Here is an 18,993-nt window from a genome sequence, read left to right on the forward strand (position 1 = left end):
GGGATTTGTGTTCCATGTAATTTAAGTAGAACTTTTCTCACAGAAATTTCTCCAACGATGTGCGAGTCCAGCTATGTTTCAATAGACTGGATCAAACAGAACTGTCTAATTCAGGGGTAGGCAAACTTTTTGGCTCGAGGGCCACATCTGGGTATGGAAATTGTATGGCAGGCCATGAGTGTTTATGAAATTGGGGGTTGGGGTGTGGGAGGGGGTGAGGGCTCCAGCTGGGGGTGAAGGAGGGTGTTCCAGGCTGGGACCGAGTCGTTTGGAGGGCAGGAGGGGAATCAGGGCTGGGGCATGGGAGGGGATCAGGGGTGCAGGCTCTAGGTGGAACTTACCTCCTACGCAGAGGCGCAGCCTGGCAGCTCTGCACGCTGACCTGTGCGCAGGCACCGCCCCTGTAACTCCCGGCCAATGAGAGCTGCGAGGGCAGCGCTTGGGGCGGGGTCAGTGTGCAGAGCCCCCTGGCTGCCCCATGCATAGGAGCTGGAGAGGGGACATGCTACTGCTTCCAGGAACCGCACGGAGCGGGTCAAGCCCCCGACCCCGCCTGGAGCGCCAGAGTGGGGCAAGCCCTGGACCCCGCTCCCCGGCGGGAGCTCAAGGGCTGGATTAAAACGTCTGGAGGGCCGGATGGGGCCCCTGGGCTGTAGTTTGCCCACCCCTGGTCTAATCTCAAATTCAGAAGCTTGATAGGCAGCTAGCAAAAATGGCAGTTTGCATCTTAGGCCTTGGCTACACTTACCCGGTAGTTCGACGGCTGGAAATCGAACTTCTGGGTTCGACTTATCGCGTCTAGTCTGGACGTGATAAGTCGAACCCGGAAGTGCTCGCCGTCGACTGCGGTACTCCAGCTCGCCGAGAGGAGTACCGCGGAGTCGACGGGGGAGCCTGCCTGCCGCGTGTGGACCAAGGTAAGTTCGAACTAATTCGAACTAAGGTACTTCGAACTTCAGCTACGTTATTCACGTAGCTGAAGTTGCGTACCTTAGTTCGAATTAGGGGGGTAGTGTAGACCAAGCCTTAGAAAAAATGACAAGACAGATAAGAAAGGGATGTGTCATTTCGACTGGATGTCTGGCACTGATTAGGTAAGTGGCAAGCTGCAAGTTCTCTGCTACTCAATTTTGTTCATTATATTGTTACTTCAGTTTCCCAACTCATTTCTACTGCAGATGGAAGTCTGTGTCCTGTCTGACAAGTAGACTGTGAGCTCCCTGTGACAGGGACTGTTCTATTAATTGTTTGTACAATGCTTATAGGGTTCCTAGTCACTAGCATAATTCAAATAAATAGTGATTGGTGGTTTAAAAATACTCAAAATAGAAAAAATATGGCTCCTCCAAAAAAGTAACCTAGATATTCTGAAGAACTAAAACACACAAAAATCTATTATGAAAGAAAGAACTGACAGGAAGGGGATTGCAATGCAGGACAGTTTGTTAACAAGAGTCAGGCTAACTGTAACCCTAATAATGCGAGATTTGTAGAAGCGAGGATTGTGTGAGGCGAGTGGGAAAGAACTGTGTGTGAAGTTGTTGCGACCTTGTGTAGATAATATGGTAGACTAGAGTCTAAATAAATGAGAATAAGAAGATATCAGGATGACCTATGTACAAACAAAATGCAGCTGTTGCTTATTATTGTCTGTAACAAAAGGTATAAATGCTTGCTATAATTGTTTACCTGTAGAGAGACCTGCCTAGGAGGGGGAGACCCTGTGTCCTAGTGCACTCTCTCCCTCTAAGCAATTGCTTGAGAAAATGAAGTATCTGACTTTGCTGTACCCAACCAAAGAGTGAGAACTCTGTTATTCTCCGACACTTCTAATTTCTCAGTTGGAAAAAGGAAATAGTTAACTGGAAGCTGTGGAGGATATTCAACCATATTCAGAGCATTTCTGATGCCAGTCACTGGAGAATAAAGTGATTCTAGTGAGGTAATCTATGCAATGATACTTGCCTCAAGAAAAATGTTATTCTGTTCCTATATTATCATCTCTGAAAATCTACAAACATTCCAAAAATAGGTTAAAATTTGAAACCTTATCTAAATACAAATGTTGACTCTTACAATGAATCAATAACAGTCTGAACACAATGGGAACTATCTATTGATTTATTATTTTCAACAATGATTACTTCAACTATTAAAAAAAAAAAAAAAAAAGTCTTTACCAACTAATGACTACTGAAAAGCCAGACCTTTCCAGCCCATTTCATATTCTCTTTCAGCCATTTCAGAGCAGAATTATGTTCCAAACTGTAAACCTGTTCCATATTAATATTCATTGTCATGTGCTTAAGAAAAAGCTTTGGATTAGATATACGAGCAGCTTGAATCAGTCTCTCAACTGCTGCTTGATAGTCATCTTTACTCCGCACTTTTTGTTCTTCAGATCTGCAAAAGAGTTTTCACAAATACAAAAATCATTCATTGAGGGTTTTCATTTATTGGCATCAAGATTACTAAAACAGTAAAAAAAATCCTGGTGTTCATATTTCCTAATGCAAATATTGTAAACTGCTAGACACTGACAGCTGATTGAAGTTTCTGAACTAAGTTAGCACCTATCAGAAAAAGTAAAAAGTAACACATTTAAAAATACTGGTGCTTTCAGGCATTTTACATCTCAGTGACAAATGAGTCGCAAGCTTCCACAACAGCATACTCCATCAGGAGTTACTAGACTCCGGAGTGGAAGAATTAGAAACAAGCGGTAGAGCATCTTAGGCACTGACCTGGCAAGAACTTGGGCATTCCTTTGACTATATTTACAGTACAGAAAGTTAAAGGATGTGCTTAAGACCTTTCAGGACAGAGGCCTTATTTATTATTTAAACCTACAAGAGAAGTTACAGTAGTACTGACTTGAATCTGGCTATCTAGTTTGGGTTGTAAAGTTTTACACCACAAACTATAGTTTTTTAAAAAAATGATTTGGTATGTCCCATGTCAGTAGCAGATTTTGTTCTACTTCTCAATAAATGGAGTTTCTGCTTAGGGGGCTCCAACAAGCTGGAAACTGGATTGCTCCTTTTCCTTCTGCCTCAGGTAACACCACCTGTGAGCTGAGAAAAGACTGCCACTTTTTTGTCCTCAGCTAACAACCTGAGCTCACTAACCAAGGACTGATCAAGAGTTCTATTATTTATCCAAGACAAACTGCAAAAAACAAACTACAAATACATATAAATAATGTAAGAATTTTAACAGAAAATCGTAGTTATAGAAAAGCGTTTAAGTCTTTAGCTCAATGCCAGAGGCAATACATTTCTTAAAACATCCTCAGTGAAGGAGGATGAATCCTGGAAATAATCTGGTTGATATGGTTGGTGATTAATGGACAAAGATTGCCAGGGGAGGGCAGGAGGAAGAGCTCAGAAAAAAGTTATTCCTTTTCTTGTAACAGTTGTTCTTTGAGACCTGTTGCATATGTCCATTGCATTAGGTGTGGACATGTCCCATACACTGGTGCAAGAGAGTTTTCTCTAGCAACACCTGTAGATGTAACCATGCCTGCACCCTGATATTCATAATACCCTGAGCCACGTTATAAAGATCAGAGTCACCCTGCCCATCCTTCAGTTCCTTCACACTGGACTTTTAGATGATAAACTCTGATACATTGGGGAAGGAAGATGGATCATGCAATGGACATGTGTAACATCTCGAAGACCAACAATTACCCAAGCACTGTCCAATAGAGGTGGGGCTAGGAGTCTTATGGGAAGAGAGATTGCAGAACTGCTTTCCCCACATTCACATCTTCCCTTGATGTGGTAGTCATTGCATAACATCTAGAAAAGGTGTAGACTGTAGGTTGCTGTTCTGCATATGTCCACAACAGGCCTAAGCATGAAAACAGATGGAGCGTTTGATGGACACTTCTTTTTATGTGCTGATGAGAGTGACCTCACCCCTTCTAGGCCAGGTACAGATATACTTGTACATCTCAATGGCAGAGATAGGCTGCTACCACCACCATGTATTTGGTGAAAACATTCAGTGTGGCTGACAGGCCAAATGATAGAACTGCAAACCAGAGGTGGTGTTCTTCTATGAACGTTAGAAATTTCCTGGGTCCAGGGTGGATTGGCACATGGAAATAAGCATCCTCCAATGATCTAGTGAAGGGATAATAGTTGTGAGGGAAGCCATATGGAAGTAGCAGGAGTACTGAGTAGGCACTTCTTCTGTGGCTCTCAAAGAATGTAGAGTCTGCACTTCCTTGCTTTAGTAGACTCATGAGGTGGATCCCTGAAGGGAGACAAGGAAGGCGTGAGAGAAAAGACTGCAGAGTATATCCCGATGCCACCATGCTTAGCATCTACTTGTCCGAAGTGATGAACTACCACGCACTTAGGAAATGTGACAAATGAGGGATGACAGAGTTTGGCATAAGGCTTTCATAGGCTACATAATTACCTCATTTATAGGGAGAGCAACCTTCCATGATGTAGCTGGGTGTAAAATGTCTGAGTTTGTGGGTATTTTCCTCTACAACCTTTATTTGTATCCCTAGAGATGTAGCCATCCTTTTTAGGAGCTCCTGGGAGGATTTAAAATTATCTTGTACAAGAAAAGATTACTCCAGTTTTAGGGCCTCCGACAGTGAAATGGACAAGATGTTCAGAAGAGTCCTGTCTGAAGCAGGCAACAGGCAGTGCTGATCCTTGGTGCCTTGCAGAAGCTTGATACCAACATCAAGCTGTCTATCGGTACCACATGCAGAAATGTTCTCCCCCGGGGACATGTGTTTCCATAGTGTGGTGGTTGCCCAGCACTAACTTTGAATGGTCTTTTGGTACCAGGTGAGGAGACTTCTCTTCTTGGGAACCTAGTTCTGTAGTGCAGTGAAGAAAATGATCTAGATGCCAGAGGCATCCCTCACAGTACCCAGTAGGGCCAATGATGGAGTTGGTATGGTACTGGAGGCCAGTCGCATCTAGACCAAGCATTCCATTCTCTCGATCTGTTCTTGTCAGGATGACTCCTATGTTGTTACTATTGTTACTATGACGGGGCGATGTTCCCTGAAGGAAGCCCTGGATTCTCTGAAGTGGGAGATATAGAAACCCACTTTAGACTCTGAGGAATACTCCGAAGGCCAGGATGGAGCAATACCAAGTGTTTTCATGGGAGATTGGGACAACTCTCTGAGGGATCTGCAGTACCAGAAGCAACAACAGGGGCTTCCAAGCTATCAGAGCAGATCAGTTACTGTTTCTCTCAGAGTTAGCATCGAGATTGCTTGAAGTGGTAGAGGACCTGAAGTCACTGATGCTGTAGCAGATCCCAATAATGTGGATTCCCATGTGCAATAGGCGTGGCAAGGCACTGTCAGTCTGAATAATCAATGAGAGGAGTTCCAAGAGGCTCAGCAGATCCTTCCCAGTGCATACGTCTCTGTGGTGGTCAGCGCCAAAATAGGCTTTTGCCCAATTGTGAGCAGAAGTGATGGCTCCAGAGTCTTCAACGAGGAAGGAGTTGGCCTTGACGGTCCCAGCACAGCAAGTGGAGTCAACAGCTCTGGTCTGGTCAAGCTGCTACTAGGATTCAGCACTGGGAAGCTGTAGGCCAAAGGGTGCACTCTACCTTTGGTATCGAAGTGGCTTGCCTCTACAGTTGAGAAGTCAAACACTCAGGACTTAAAGGATGTGGAAGTTGTCCGCTTCTTTGGCTTCAGAAGCTGAGGGTGCTCTAAGTGCTTGTGCCCTTTGAGGACTGTCCCAGCAAAGGGGATCTCCCTTTGTCTCTATCCCCAGGTAAGACATGGGGAGCACTCCCGGATGGGGAGGAACTCCCTCTAGTTGACTGAGATGGTACGGATGGCAGATGAAGAGCAGCGTCCATGAGAATGTACCAGAAGTGCTGTTCTCTCTGCTTCTTAGTTCTTGTCTTGAAGCCCCAGCAAACTGTACACCTGTCCCTGATGTGACCCTCACCCAAGCACTTCAGGTAGTGAGAGTGAGGGTTGCTCATGGGCATGTTGTAACACCTGGAGCAGCATTTGAAGCCAGGGTACCTTGGCACAGGTTCCCTTGGTACTGTGTGGAGCCTGGCATCCACATACCATGGACAATCAGGAAAAGAAAAAACAAAACAAAAAGAGGTCCAAGGACCCCAAAATGAGTTTCACTAACAATATAAACTATCTAAAAATGGCACATTTGCTGAAGGAACGAACAGACAGCATGCTACGACCACCAACCAGGGACTGTAAGAAGGAACTGAAGGATGGGTGGGAGTTGCTTCGCCCTTTATACCCTTAGCTTGGTGCATGAGTAACACCAGGATACAAAGGTAGCCACCTCTGTGGGTACAATTATTGAAAATTCTCTGGCACCAGCACACAAAATGCGCACATACCTAGTATAATTGACATATGCAATTACTTGAAAAAGAAACAAAGATTACTTCAAGATTACTGGTCTTGGGAACATAGTGAAGGTCTAAGTTAGCAAGAGTGGCAGTGGAGTCAAAGACAGAGGAGACAACTTTAGTTTTAACTAAGGAAGCAAAAGAATTGAGGAGAGGATAACCTGTTTACAAGGGCTCTCCAAAGCTGTAACTAATGAAACATTCCACACAGAGGCGGCCAAGGACAGAGGGTTGGGATATTCTGTAATAGAACAAAAAAGGTGTTTCTTTGAAGAGTGTTAGTATGTTTTCTGATTCAACCATACCTTTCTATATGCTTAACTAGAGGACAATATTTTATACAACATATCACGCAATCCTATTCTTTTTGATAATATGGTGCATTGTTACTATGTTGGACATGGTGTGGGGTATCTGGTCTCCATACTTAAATCTGAAATCACTATTTTTGTTTTCTTTTTCTAAAGTTCTTGATGTACATATTTACTGCCCTCTGTAACCAGAATAAAAAAAATGCTAATTTTTCTTAAAAAGGATTTTCTTTCTCAAGCACAACAGTGAATTAAATGCATGAGCAAACTTTTTCTCTTCCAGATAGTATATCATCATACACTGAGAAACAGACATAAGAAAAGTACTAAAAATTGACCAACTAACCTTTTCAGTACTATCTGAAGTATCTGATTGGTGGCACCCGGACTCTGAATATTACTAGCATTTGAAACTAGGAATATTTCAATGGCCAGCAACATCTCAATCTCAGACAGGTAAGAAGGAATCAGTAAAAGCTTGCGGTATAAATTTCCCTCTAGCGGTGGGTAGCAACCCAATGATAAAGCACCTGATAGTGGAAGCATAAATGCAAAAGTTAGGTTGTTACCATTGAACTACTACCTATTTTGAATGTGTGTGTAGCTTGAGATCTGGGGAAAAGCAAAAAAAACCCCTAAGTATCTGAACAGACTTTTTGTCTACAATGATGGTCACCATAGGTGCTGACTCCATGGGTGCTCCTGGGCTGGAGCAACCATGGGGAAAAATTAATGGGTACTCTGCACCCACTAGCAGCCAAGCTCCCCTGATCCCCCCGCCTCACCTCCTCCTCCTCCCCTGAATGTGCCGCGTCCCCGCTCCTTCGCCTACCTCCCAGCGATTCCCACTGTTTGGCAGCATTAGCACGCTCTGGGAGGGAGGGGGAGGAGTGGGAACGTGCCACGCTCAGGGGAGGGGGTGGGGAAGAGGAGGGGCCAGGGCGGGGATTTGGGGAAGGGGGTCGAGCACCCACAGGAAAGAGGGGAAGTCGGCATCTATGATGGTCACTGAGGTCTTTACTTTTTCAAGGCACTAAACTTTGAAGAAAGTAATTTCACACAGGAGTTTAGTTCATTTTCTTCCCCAACACAGATTTTAATGCAAAATCCTGACCCCATTTGCACTTGGTATGCTTACCTATAAATAAATTATGCCTGTGGAATTAATCTGCTTTCCCCCAAAATACCATGGATTCAGCATTTGTCACAGAATTCGCCACATACACAGCATTTTGTTTTGTTTCCCTGCTCTATGCAGATCAATTTGCAGTTGCCTCCTGCTTACTTGCTTCTCCACAAAAAGGATTTAATTGGATTACCGTGCACATTCCCTTCACTTTTTTGTGGAGCCAGGCAAATGGAAGATCAGATTCTTGTGGGGGAATTCTGTGCCATTGCGCAACGCAGAATTTTTCAGAAAATAATGTGTTTTGAGCAGATGGGCTGTAGTGCTGCCCCTAGGGGCCACTGGACCCAGCAGAGCCCAGCTCAAACATAGAAGACACTGTGGGGAGGGGGAGAGAGTAGAGAGTTCCTAGCAGATTCAGTTCCCCATACACCCTGAGGGAAGGAGACAGCAGTGTGCAGGAAACGCCACACAAACTGGGGACTGAGCATCAGGCTGTTTTTCCCTCTGGATCCCTGGGCTTTGGGGTGTGGGTGTCTGGGCTGGGGGGGGAATGGCTGGGCTATGTGGGGGAGAGGTGCGGGTGTTTCTGTGTGTATCTATATTGTTACAGACATACTTGCTGACAGGTAAATTACCAAAATAATTTAAACTGGCATGATTATGTAGTGTTATTTTGACAAATAAAATTTGCAGAATTTTGAAATGTTGTGTGCAGAATTTTTAATTTTTTGGTGCAGAATTTCCCCAGGAGTAATCAGAGAGCTAGAGCCTAGATTTCAGCTAGCGAGTGGGGAGAGGCAGAAGTGCAGCATGGTAAGCTGGGCTGCTTGAAGAACAACACAGCAGCTGAGGACTGGAGTGATGAGCTGCTGAAACCAGCTACAAGTTTCCTGCTACCATGGGGGGAGGAGGTTCTGAGACTAAGAACATAAGAAGGCTATACTGGGTCAGACCATAGGTCCATCTAGCCCAGTATCCTGTCTTCCCACAGTGACCAATGTCTGGTGCCCCAGAGGGAATGAACAGAACTGGTAATCACCAAGTGATCCATCCCCTGTTGCTCATTCCCAGCTTCTGGCAAACAGAGGCTAGGGACACCATCCCTGACAATAGCCATTGATGGACCTATCCTCCATGAATTTATTTAGTTCTTTTTTGAAACCTGTTATGGTCTTGGCCTTCACAACATCCTCTGGCAAAGAGTTCCACAGGTTAACTGTACTTTGTGACTAGACAGTAATGTGGCAGCAAAGAAGAGTGGAGGGGCTGCCTGAGGGCATAATAAAAAACCCCATCTGCTAAACAATTGCTGTAGAAAATCAACCAATTTTATACCAATGAGTATTTTCATCTGAGCCATAACTGTGTGTCGGAAGCTGGGAACAAAGGATATTTCACAAAGACATATAAATTAATAGTGCGGTGCAATTTAGGGATTTGTTGCCAGTTGGAATTTGGTCCCATTGTGCCATGGAGTACAGGGGGCCCTTGTCCACAACATTTACCAACTGATATTTAATTGCAATTTTAAAATAAAGGTGTATTATATGTTAGAGCACAAAATAAGAAAATGGAATGTTACAATCTCCTTGTCATATATTGTTTTTAGTGTCACATTTATGAAAATTATAGGGGGGGTTAAAGTTAAATTTGGGTGTTGAGGCATAATTTTCATGGGTGATAGAAATGAAGAGGGAATATGAGACAAGTAAAATGGATGCATCCTTTAAATGTTAATTTTCAGAGCTTTATATTTGTGATATTTTGTAATGAAATAGAATTATTTTATGAAAATATATTTTCAGGGTGTTAGGTAGACTCCATTGATTCACATTTTCAATCTTAACTGTTTTCTATTGAAGTTTTTCTTTACAATAAAATAATGCTCAACAATGAAGCAGACAGGATTATTTTCTTCTCTCCACCAAAGATGAGGCTGATAGTTCCATGATGTACTCTGCCAGACTGATGTCTTTTAACTCTGTATAGATTGAACTGTATAAACTTCTGATTTTACATATGAACATTCTATACTAGGGAAAAATTTAAACACCTGTACTCTATTTAATTTTCTGAAGTCTCAGGGTTAGCTCCTGGCTCCTCTTTCTACACCACCACCTCCAAGTAGGCAGGAAGCTATTCTATCTGCCTGGTTAGTAATTCCCCAGGTAAAGAGGAATTCCCAACTGAATGTGTGCTCCACGCCACATCCTCTCGCCTTGGCATAGGTTTGTGGCTGGAGTACTGCTGTGCTCTGGTGATCCCTGAGTGTCAGCATGGCCCCCTAGGGGCTGTTGTAGCCTGTGCCACTTAGAACTGCCGTGAGGCTACTTTAAGTTTCTCTCTGTGCCTGTCCTGTACCTCAGAGCCACATTTGGGGACCTATACCCAGCCCAACACCAGGCATAGAAAAGTTGTCTATGGGGTCTGGCCGTCAGTTTAGTGTGCTAAATGTCTAATATTACTTTTCTAATTGATTTACCACAAAAATGTATTTGATTTCCAGTAGTATTCTTACCCATTACTTCCCAAAATATTAAGTTCTTATGAGTATAGCTTATTCAAGTATCATAAGCAGTGAATAAGATTTCAAGGAGAACTTACTTTTGTAATAGATCCTGGCTTTAAGCCACAAACAGCTCCTTCCCAATGCTGTAATTAATCCTCTAATTAAAGTAAAATCAATGGGGATGTTCTTTGACAGCATAAAGTCTGTTACAGAAGAAGATATACCAAGGCCCTTGCTCTCAATACAGGAATCAAGAAGTTTGTTAAAAAGAAGGCTGTACTGGGAAACATCTAGAGTGTCTGAAATGAAAAGAATGTTAATTATGGAAATCAGTCAAAAGCAATCTTAATTGCTGGATATCTTCCCACTACTTCCTATAAAAATAGCAAAAGTTCAATCTCTTCAACCTTAAATCAGAGCAGTTGGTTTCAGGAAAAAAAATGGTGAAATGTAGAGAGTTAAATGCCTTATGATAATGATGCACTTGCCTCCCTGTTGGAAGGTCTCTTTGTGCAGATCCCAATGACACACATTCTGTTTACATTGGTTTAAAAAAGTGTTAATAGATCAAGTGATTAAATTATTTTAAACTGAAACTAATGCTGAAAGCAAAAAATAAAATAAAATAAAATAAAATAAAAAAGCCTTTAAGATGACACTGAATTCTGATGGTGTATTGAAAACTGATTCCTAAATACCATGTTATGTTAACATGCATGGAAATAACTGAGCAATAATGTTATCATTCACAACACTAACTGTCTTTTCAGAGCTATAAAATAATATTAAGGTCTGTAGAAAGGGTGTTTGAATCCTGTTGAGCAGTACAGGATCCCTACATCAGTCTTATCCTTCAGCAGAGACTTGAAGTACTGGGGGCTCACCATGCGGTTCAAGAAAGGAAGAAGCAACTGGCAAAAGGCTTTGAGCACCAGCAGTAATAAAGGAAGAACTTCCTATGCCTTCCGGGCTCCAAATGAAGAAACCCCTGCTGTGCTTCTTGGACAGCATTAGGACCTGGTGGAAAGACTAGGGAAGGAATTATTCATCCAAAGGACTCTGCTCCTCCCCATTTCAGCCCAATATGCCTTGTTGGGCTCTTCAGCCTCCCAACCAGGGTGGATAAAAAACAGTGATTTAAAAAAAATAAAATAAAAAAACTGGATTTTTTGATAAAATGCTTTTTGAGGGAAAAACCTATCTAAAGATAGTTTTAATTAAGATAAGATATCTTTGAGCTATAATGTATCATGGAATAGGGACTACAAATTCTAATTCTATAGTATGAGACAATATATTCGTGTAATGTTTAAGAAAAGTTTTGTAAATGAGTTCCAATAGTTCATGGATTAGGGACCCAATCTTATGGGGTTCCAGGGGCTTCTTATAGATTATTTAGGTTAATCTTTCTATCTACCCAATGGGACTCAGTGCTCAGTCTAGAAGATACCATCAGAGATGCTTAGTTTTGCAGTTCTCAAACTGTGGATTTGTATCTCCAGAGATAACATACTTGTTAACTGCAAAAATATTTTTAATTAATTAAATAAATAAAATATAGAGGTGAGAAATAACAGACCTCAACCCTATTGTCCCTCTGCAAATTTGTGTACCCAGAGTCAAGCCCTTATCTCCTTCTAAAAGTGCTAACTTTCAAAAAGTTCAATGAATAGAAGATTGTTGGGGGCGGAATAGATCTGGACAAGGAGGAGTCTGGAGATAAATGTGAGAAGGGAGGGACAGGCAGTAGAAACAAAAGTGAAACTGTTTGAGCAGCATATTCCAGAAGTCTTGAGGTCTTTCTGAGTATAGCCTTCATTGATTTGAGCTCTACCATACCATTCTCTCATTAGAAAGGAAAACCGATAATGGCAGCAGGCCATAAAAGAGACCCAGTTTGGGAATATTTTAATGAAGTTCTTCTACCTGTAGGTAAGACAGGCATGTGTGCAAAATGCAAACAATGCAACAAAGAAATGCAAGGCCTGGTTGCCCGAATGAAACAAAAGCAAGAGAAGTGTTCCTTCTCAGAAGGCAGCTGCATTGAAGATGATGAAAGGAACATGTCCGAACATGCAGGATCTTCAGGTTGGTAAACTTTTCTATTTCATATTTCTTTCTTAAGGACTGCCTGTCTTCCTTCTGGACTATTCTTGAATTCTCATGTTTGAGCAAAAAATATAGTTGTTACTCTATGGTACTATCATTTTAGATACAGTTGTGATAAAAAATAAATAACTGAAATAGGCAGATCTTCCTTTTACAATTTCACCTTTAAAGTAGTAAGGTCAGTGAATGCAATGAGTAATACTAAATGAGCAGTATGGTAATAATTAAAATAACTGCATTGACTTATTTTGTTTAGGAGAATCCATCTTTAACGTACAGGATTCTGAAGACTATCCACCTTCAAGATCACCATCATTTTCTATAGTTTCAGAGTTATCTGCCAATGATAGTGTTTCTGTCACATCATGTATGTCACATAGCCACAGTATATCACCTATAGCAAAAAGAAAAAAAACCCTCCATCATCCAGAAACAACCATAGATAAATTTGTGATAAGAACCAGCAGATTACAAAAAGAGGTAATTGATGAAAAAATTTCCCTGTTTGTTTATGCAACAAACTCTCCTTTCCATGATTGAGAACCCACACTTCATTAACATGGTTCAGTCATTAACACCAGGATACAGTCCACTCAACAGAGCAGATGTCACAGGCAAATTGCTGGATAAAGTGTATGAAAGAGAAATTGAGCAGTGTGCAAACGGTCAGGAGGGTGAAATCATTAACCTGAGTCTTGATGGGTGGAGCAACGTCCACAACAGCAGAATACTTACAAGAAGTAGCAGTAAAAGCTATAACAAACTGTGAAAAAAAAATTCAAATGTCTAGTATGCAGCTTGGTCACAGACAATGATGCAAATGTATCCAAGATGAGAAGAAATTTAGAAGAGAATGAAGAGAGTCCCAAGCTAACAACATAAAGTTACAGTGCTCATTTGATGCACCTACTAGCCAAAGACTTCAGTGTTCCAGAAATAAAGGCTAATGTTGTTGAAATTGCAGAATACTTCCATAACAGTCACTTTGCAGCAGCTGGTCTGAAAAAAGTGGGAGGAACCAAACTAACTCTCCCACAAGACGTACGATGGAACTCAGTAGTGGACTGTTTTGAGCACCATATCAAGAACTGGCCTAATCTGATGACAGTTTGTGAACAAAATCGTGAAAAAATAGATGGCACTGTCACAACCAAAGTTCTCAACAATAGGCTTAAGAGAAATGTTGAACACATGCTGAGTACCCTGAAGCCTATTTCTGTAGCCTTGCACAAAATGCAGGGAAATAGCTGTTTTATTGCTGACGCTGTTGAAATTTGGAAGGAACGGAGCGAGATCTTAAAAAGAAAAATATGCAATGACAGAGTTAAATTACAAGCACTAAAAAAACAAAATGGGACAAGCTCATTTTCTTGCAAATATTCTCGATACTCGGTACCAGGGTCAAACCTTAACTGCTGAAGAAGAGGAGTTGGCTTTGACATGCACATCCAGTAATAATCCCTCCATAATGTCAACTATAATACACTTCAGAGCTAAGAGTGAACCATTCCAGTATTCTTGCCAGCAAGTTAAAGAAGTATGGATTGGATGAATGGACTATAAGGTGGATAGAAAGCTGGCTAGATTGTCGGGCTCAACAAGTAGTGATCAACAGCTCGATGTCTAGTTGGCAGCCGGTATCAAGCGAAGTGCCCCAGGGGTAGGTCCTGGAGCCGGTTTTGTTCAACATCTTTATTAATGATTTGGACGATGGGATAGACTGCACCCTCAGCAAGTTCACAGATGACACTAAGCTGGGAAAGGTAGATACACTGGAGGGTAGGGACAGGGTCCAGAGTGACCTAGACAAATTGGAAGATTAGGCCAAAAGAAATCTGATGAGGTTTAACAAGGACAAGTGCAGAGTCCTGCACTTAGGACGGAAGAATCCCAAGCACCGCTACAGGCTGGGGACCAACTGGTTAAGCAGCAGTTCTGCAGAAAAGGAACAGGGGATTACAGTGGATGAGAAGCTGGATATGAGTCAGCAGTGTGCCCTTGTTGCCAAGAAGGCTAACGGCATACTGGGCTGCATTAGTAGGAGCCCTGCCAGCAGATTGAGGGATGTTATGATCCTCCTCTATTCGGCACTGGTGAGGCTACATCTGGAGTATTGCATCCAGTTTTAGGCCCCCCATTACAGAAAGGATGTGGACAAATGGGAGAGAGTCCAGCGGAAGGCAACAGAAATGAGCAGGGGGCTGGGTCACATGAGGAGAGGCTGAGGGAAATGGGCTTGTTTAGTCTGCAGAAGAGAAAAGTGAGGGGGAATTTGACAGCAGACTTCAAGTACCTGAAGGGAAGTTCCAAAGAGGATGGAGCTCGGCTGTTCTCAGTGGTGGCAGATGACAGAACAGGGACGGTCTAGGTTGGGTATTATGAAACACTATTTCAATAGGAGAGTGGTGAAGCACTGGAATGGGTTACCTAGGGAGGTGGTGGGGAATCTTCATTCTTAGAGGTTTTCAAGGTCCGGCTTGACAAAGCTGTGGCTGGGATGATTTAGTTGGTGTTGGTCCTGCTTTGAGCAGGGGATTGGACTAGATGACCTCCTGAGGTCTCTTCCAACCCTAATCTTCTATGATTCTATGATTCAGGAAATATATGTTTTAAAGAAAGTTACACCAGTGAACTGGTGTAAGTCACTTAAGCACTTGGATTCAGAGACTGTTGAAGAGATAATCTCACTTTTAACAGCAATAGCTTCTTCTGCCGGTGTAGAAAGAGTATTTTCTTCCTTTGGAAGAATTCATTCCAAATTGAGAAAATGTTTGGGACCTGAAAAAGCAGGAAAGCTTTTTTTTTTTCCCCTCCCCAGATTATGAACCAACAGGAAAATGAAGGTGAAGACGACTGAGTTAGTTGCAGAAGTCAGTATTTTAAGTTTCTCTTGTTGACCTAGCTGACATAGTCGATTTAATTTTTGCTGTTTTTAAAAAAATATTTCATTTAACTATTTTAAACACAATTTTAACAAAAACAAACCTAATTTTAAAAAACTTGAATGTTTAACTAAATTCAAAAATTCATATGTTTGTTTTGTTAAAATATTATGTTTGCTATTGAAGAAAAAAATCCAGAATACATGACGTCGTTGTTTTAGTTAAATATCTGTCTGGTGATGTTCTCCTCCTAATACAGCATGGCAAGAAAATCCTCTAAATATTAATGATTAACCTGTTGAATTGGAGATAGTTCAGCTCCCAATGACTTCATAAATATCTGCTTCAATTACCTTTGATAAACGAAATAACCAATCATTCATTTTCTGATATAGCTGTAAAACTAATCGGAAAAGTTTTCAAAATAAATCACTTTAAGAACGTATAGTGTGTACCTTCTAAAAATGAAACCTACATCTATCTCTGAGTTGTGAAGAATATGTATTACGGTTATAACCACCACCAAGAATGCACTTTTATGTAGAAATCCATGATTAAATCAAGTCTTCCTGACTAGTGATTTAAATCAAATCCACCCTGCTCCCAACAATCATAGTTACAATGGCCAGCCTAGGTGGGGAGGGTGTTGAAAGATCAGGTAAAGGTAGGAGACTTCATTCCCCAGGTCACTGAATGGGGCTCAAAAAGCAGTAGGATAATGACAGGGAAGATGATGTAGGATTTCTTAATTCCAGTCTATCAGGGATAGAGAATAGGAGAAGACAGATAGGGAATGAAAATCCCTTCCTTACACCCCTTTACACTGCCTCCTACTGCTCCCCAGTACATGTGGGTGTGCTGAGAAATGAAGATTCCCTTCCTCACTCCCCCCAACAATCACTAATAGGCTGTTCAGTTCCTTGGTGGATGCCATAGCTCTTTGAGGCTTGTAAATCTAAACAGGCATGTCAGCTGAATAAGCTCTGATGTGATGAGGTGAAAGTGGGAGGGGGACTGGGGAAATGAACACCTTTCCCTAGATGCTATTCAAGGAGTAGTCGAACAGTAGATCTTCATCCCCTACTTCGGGATCAGCTGGGTACAGGAAGGCCAAGGGAACAGGATGACAGAGGGAGTGAGGAAGGGAGTTTTCAGGATGCAGTGGGTCTGGAAGAGCTGTAGGTAGTTTTAACAGGATGGTTACTAATGTGATCTCTATCCATCTTAGAATGTCCCTATTCCATCCCACTTAATAGACTGCTTAAAATCTTTACGAGATATACAGGAATGGTGCTCCATTTTCATGGACCTCAGGGACCTGGAACTGGCTAAGAATATGGGGGAAGTAGGGGATGGATACGGTAACCCAACCTGCAGTTATTTTTGTTTGGATTATAGATTTAAGTATAGTCATCTATATTATTTTTTGAATTGTCATGTTTCCTCTGAAAAAATAAGAGCTCTAAATCTGCACTGCTCTGCAACACATCTTAAAAAACTGAATCAGAAAATCAGATAGGATAGAAACCATGTTTAGTAGTACCAGATTCTCATCTTTTAATTTGTTGGCTCTTAACACTAACTTTTCTTACTTACCACAACAATTTTGGAAACCTGGTAGATTCTGCAGAACTTCAAATGCTTGTCTATATAGATTCTTGGTCAAACATTCACATGCAATTGCACACAGCAGGTTGTGTCGATTGAGGACATCCATTCTATCGCAGGGCCACAATGGTGTATTTATTATCCATTCTGACTCTGAAGTGAAAACAATAGAATTGTTTTGAACTAAAATTGGGAATAAAAAATAATAGGCTATGAAATTCGTACTGAATACTGACATGGAAGAGGAGTTTCAAAACTTCACAGAAAAATGCACAATTTAAATTACCAAGTTTTTGTTAAAAACAAAAAACAGTTTCTCACAAATTTGATTCTTAGAAGCCTTATTCCTTTAATCTAGGGTAAAAACACATTAAATTTCATGCTAATGAAATGGGCTCTTTTTCAATAGCTTGCTTCTTTTAAAGAGAGTCATAACACTCTTCTATCAAGAGTGATGTGAAATACCAAATTTAGGATCCCCACTTTCTCTCTTTATTGCCTCACCACCTCCTTGTTCTCTTTGACTTCTGTGCATTCTCTTTTTTTTCAGGCTCAGGCCAGTATGCATGCCAAAAGTGCAATGATTACAGATTGTTTTATGGTAAAGTGTGAAATAGAATACAATATTCCAATTTTAGTTAGCACTGTGCTTCTGGACCAGAACATGTCACTAATGTGGCTCTTGAAAACTTTTGGTGCTAAACGTCAGTTGGTGTCCACTGGGTTAAAGGAGACAGACTAACAGTCAAAGTACACCCTGGACAGGCAGGTTATCTGTCTTTTTCCAATACAATAGCATGGATTTGGTTTATTAAAAAAAATGTAGGCTAGTTTTTAACTGAGTTTAGTCTACTGTAAAAGATATTTCTGAAAATAATTCCCATTTTAATTAAGATTAAGCATAATATTTTTTATCTGATCAAGAATAGTATTGGCATTTAAGGCAGGTCACATTTCCTTTTAGCGCTTTCAATATTAGTGTATTTTCTATAATCTAACGTGTGGAACAGACTATAACCTTGAACTAAAATATTTCACAAAGAGAACGGTTTAACAACAAGCAAGTTATGTTTTACCGGTATATTATATATGAGTTTAACTACAAAACTTGATTCTAATAAAAATAACATTACCTCTCAATACCCATGTTGCTCCATCCAGACTTCCACTTTTAAGGAAGATTTCTGCAGCAGCATTAACAATTTGGCATCTTGAGGCTAACCTTTCTGGACCAATAAGTCCTTTCAAGCTTGTGAAATGAATCTGCAGTTCATGTAGTTTATCCAAAACCTTCCTGCCCTAAAGCAAGAGGGGAAAAAAAAAAGCAGAGGTGCAAATGGATGTAGCAAATACATAATATTCAATAATTAAGCTAAGTGCAGCAATATTAGCCAACTGTTCAGATTCTAGGACCAGGTTTATATTAAAAATAAAATCAATTTTAATACGTATTAAATACACCTCTATCCCGCTATAACGCGGTCCTCGGGAGACAAAAATATCTCACCGCGTTATAGGTGTGACCGCGTTATATCGAACTTGCTTTGTCTCCCCGTTCCTTGACCACCCCCTCCAGAGACCCCTGTCCCTAATCACCCCCAGGACCCCACCCCCTACCCAATCCCCCTGCTCCCACCCTTATCCACACACCCCCGCTTCCTGACAGGCACTCACCAGCAGCAGCGGAAAGTGGAGCAACGTGGCCCCAGCCTGCTCCACTTTGCCACCTCCCAGCCGCGGCGCTCCGCTTCCCACCACCAGTGAGTGCAGGGAGGTTGGGGAAAGGATGCCCCCTGTACTCACTTGTGGCAGGAAGTGGAGCACCGTGGCTGGGAGCTGGCGGAGTAGAGTGGGCTGGAGCCAGGCTGCTCTGCTTCCCGCCGCCAGTGAGTGTGGGGAGGTTGGGGAAAGGATGCCCTCCGCACTCACCAGCGGTGGGAAGCGGAGCGATGTGGCCCCAGCCCTCATTATATCGGGGTAGAGGTGTATGTATGTTTTAGTAAGTTTATATGCAATATATATTAATTTTAAAACAGAACTTCTCATCTTTTCAAATTG

At 41.7% G+C, this 18,993-nt stretch overlaps 1 protein-coding gene across 1 annotated transcript in view; it reads right to left on the reverse strand.

The window, feature by feature from the left end:
* Positions 1-2,146: 2,146 nt before the first annotated feature.
* TOPAZ1 (testis and ovary specific PAZ domain containing 1) overlaps positions 2,147-18,993 on the reverse strand; it is a 92,846-nt gene continuing 75,999 nt past the window's right edge. The window contains exons 16-20 of the mRNA XM_034759484.1: positions 18,069-18,234; positions 16,924-17,088; positions 10,432-10,635; positions 7,045-7,228; positions 2,147-2,403 (exon numbers count right to left, since the gene is read on the reverse strand). Coding sequence (XP_034615375.1) covers positions 2,184-2,403; positions 7,045-7,228; positions 10,432-10,635; positions 16,924-17,088; positions 18,069-18,234 — 939 coding nt within the window. The 3' untranslated portion in view covers positions 2,147-2,183. The remainder of the gene's footprint in view (positions 2,404-7,044; positions 7,229-10,431; positions 10,636-16,923; positions 17,089-18,068; positions 18,235-18,993) is intronic.

Source organism: Trachemys scripta, chromosome 2 (assembly GCF_013100865.1).
Source record: "Trachemys scripta elegans isolate TJP31775 chromosome 2, CAS_Tse_1.0, whole genome shotgun sequence".
NCBI classification, from domain to species: domain Eukaryota; kingdom Metazoa; phylum Chordata; order Testudines; family Emydidae; genus Trachemys; species Trachemys scripta.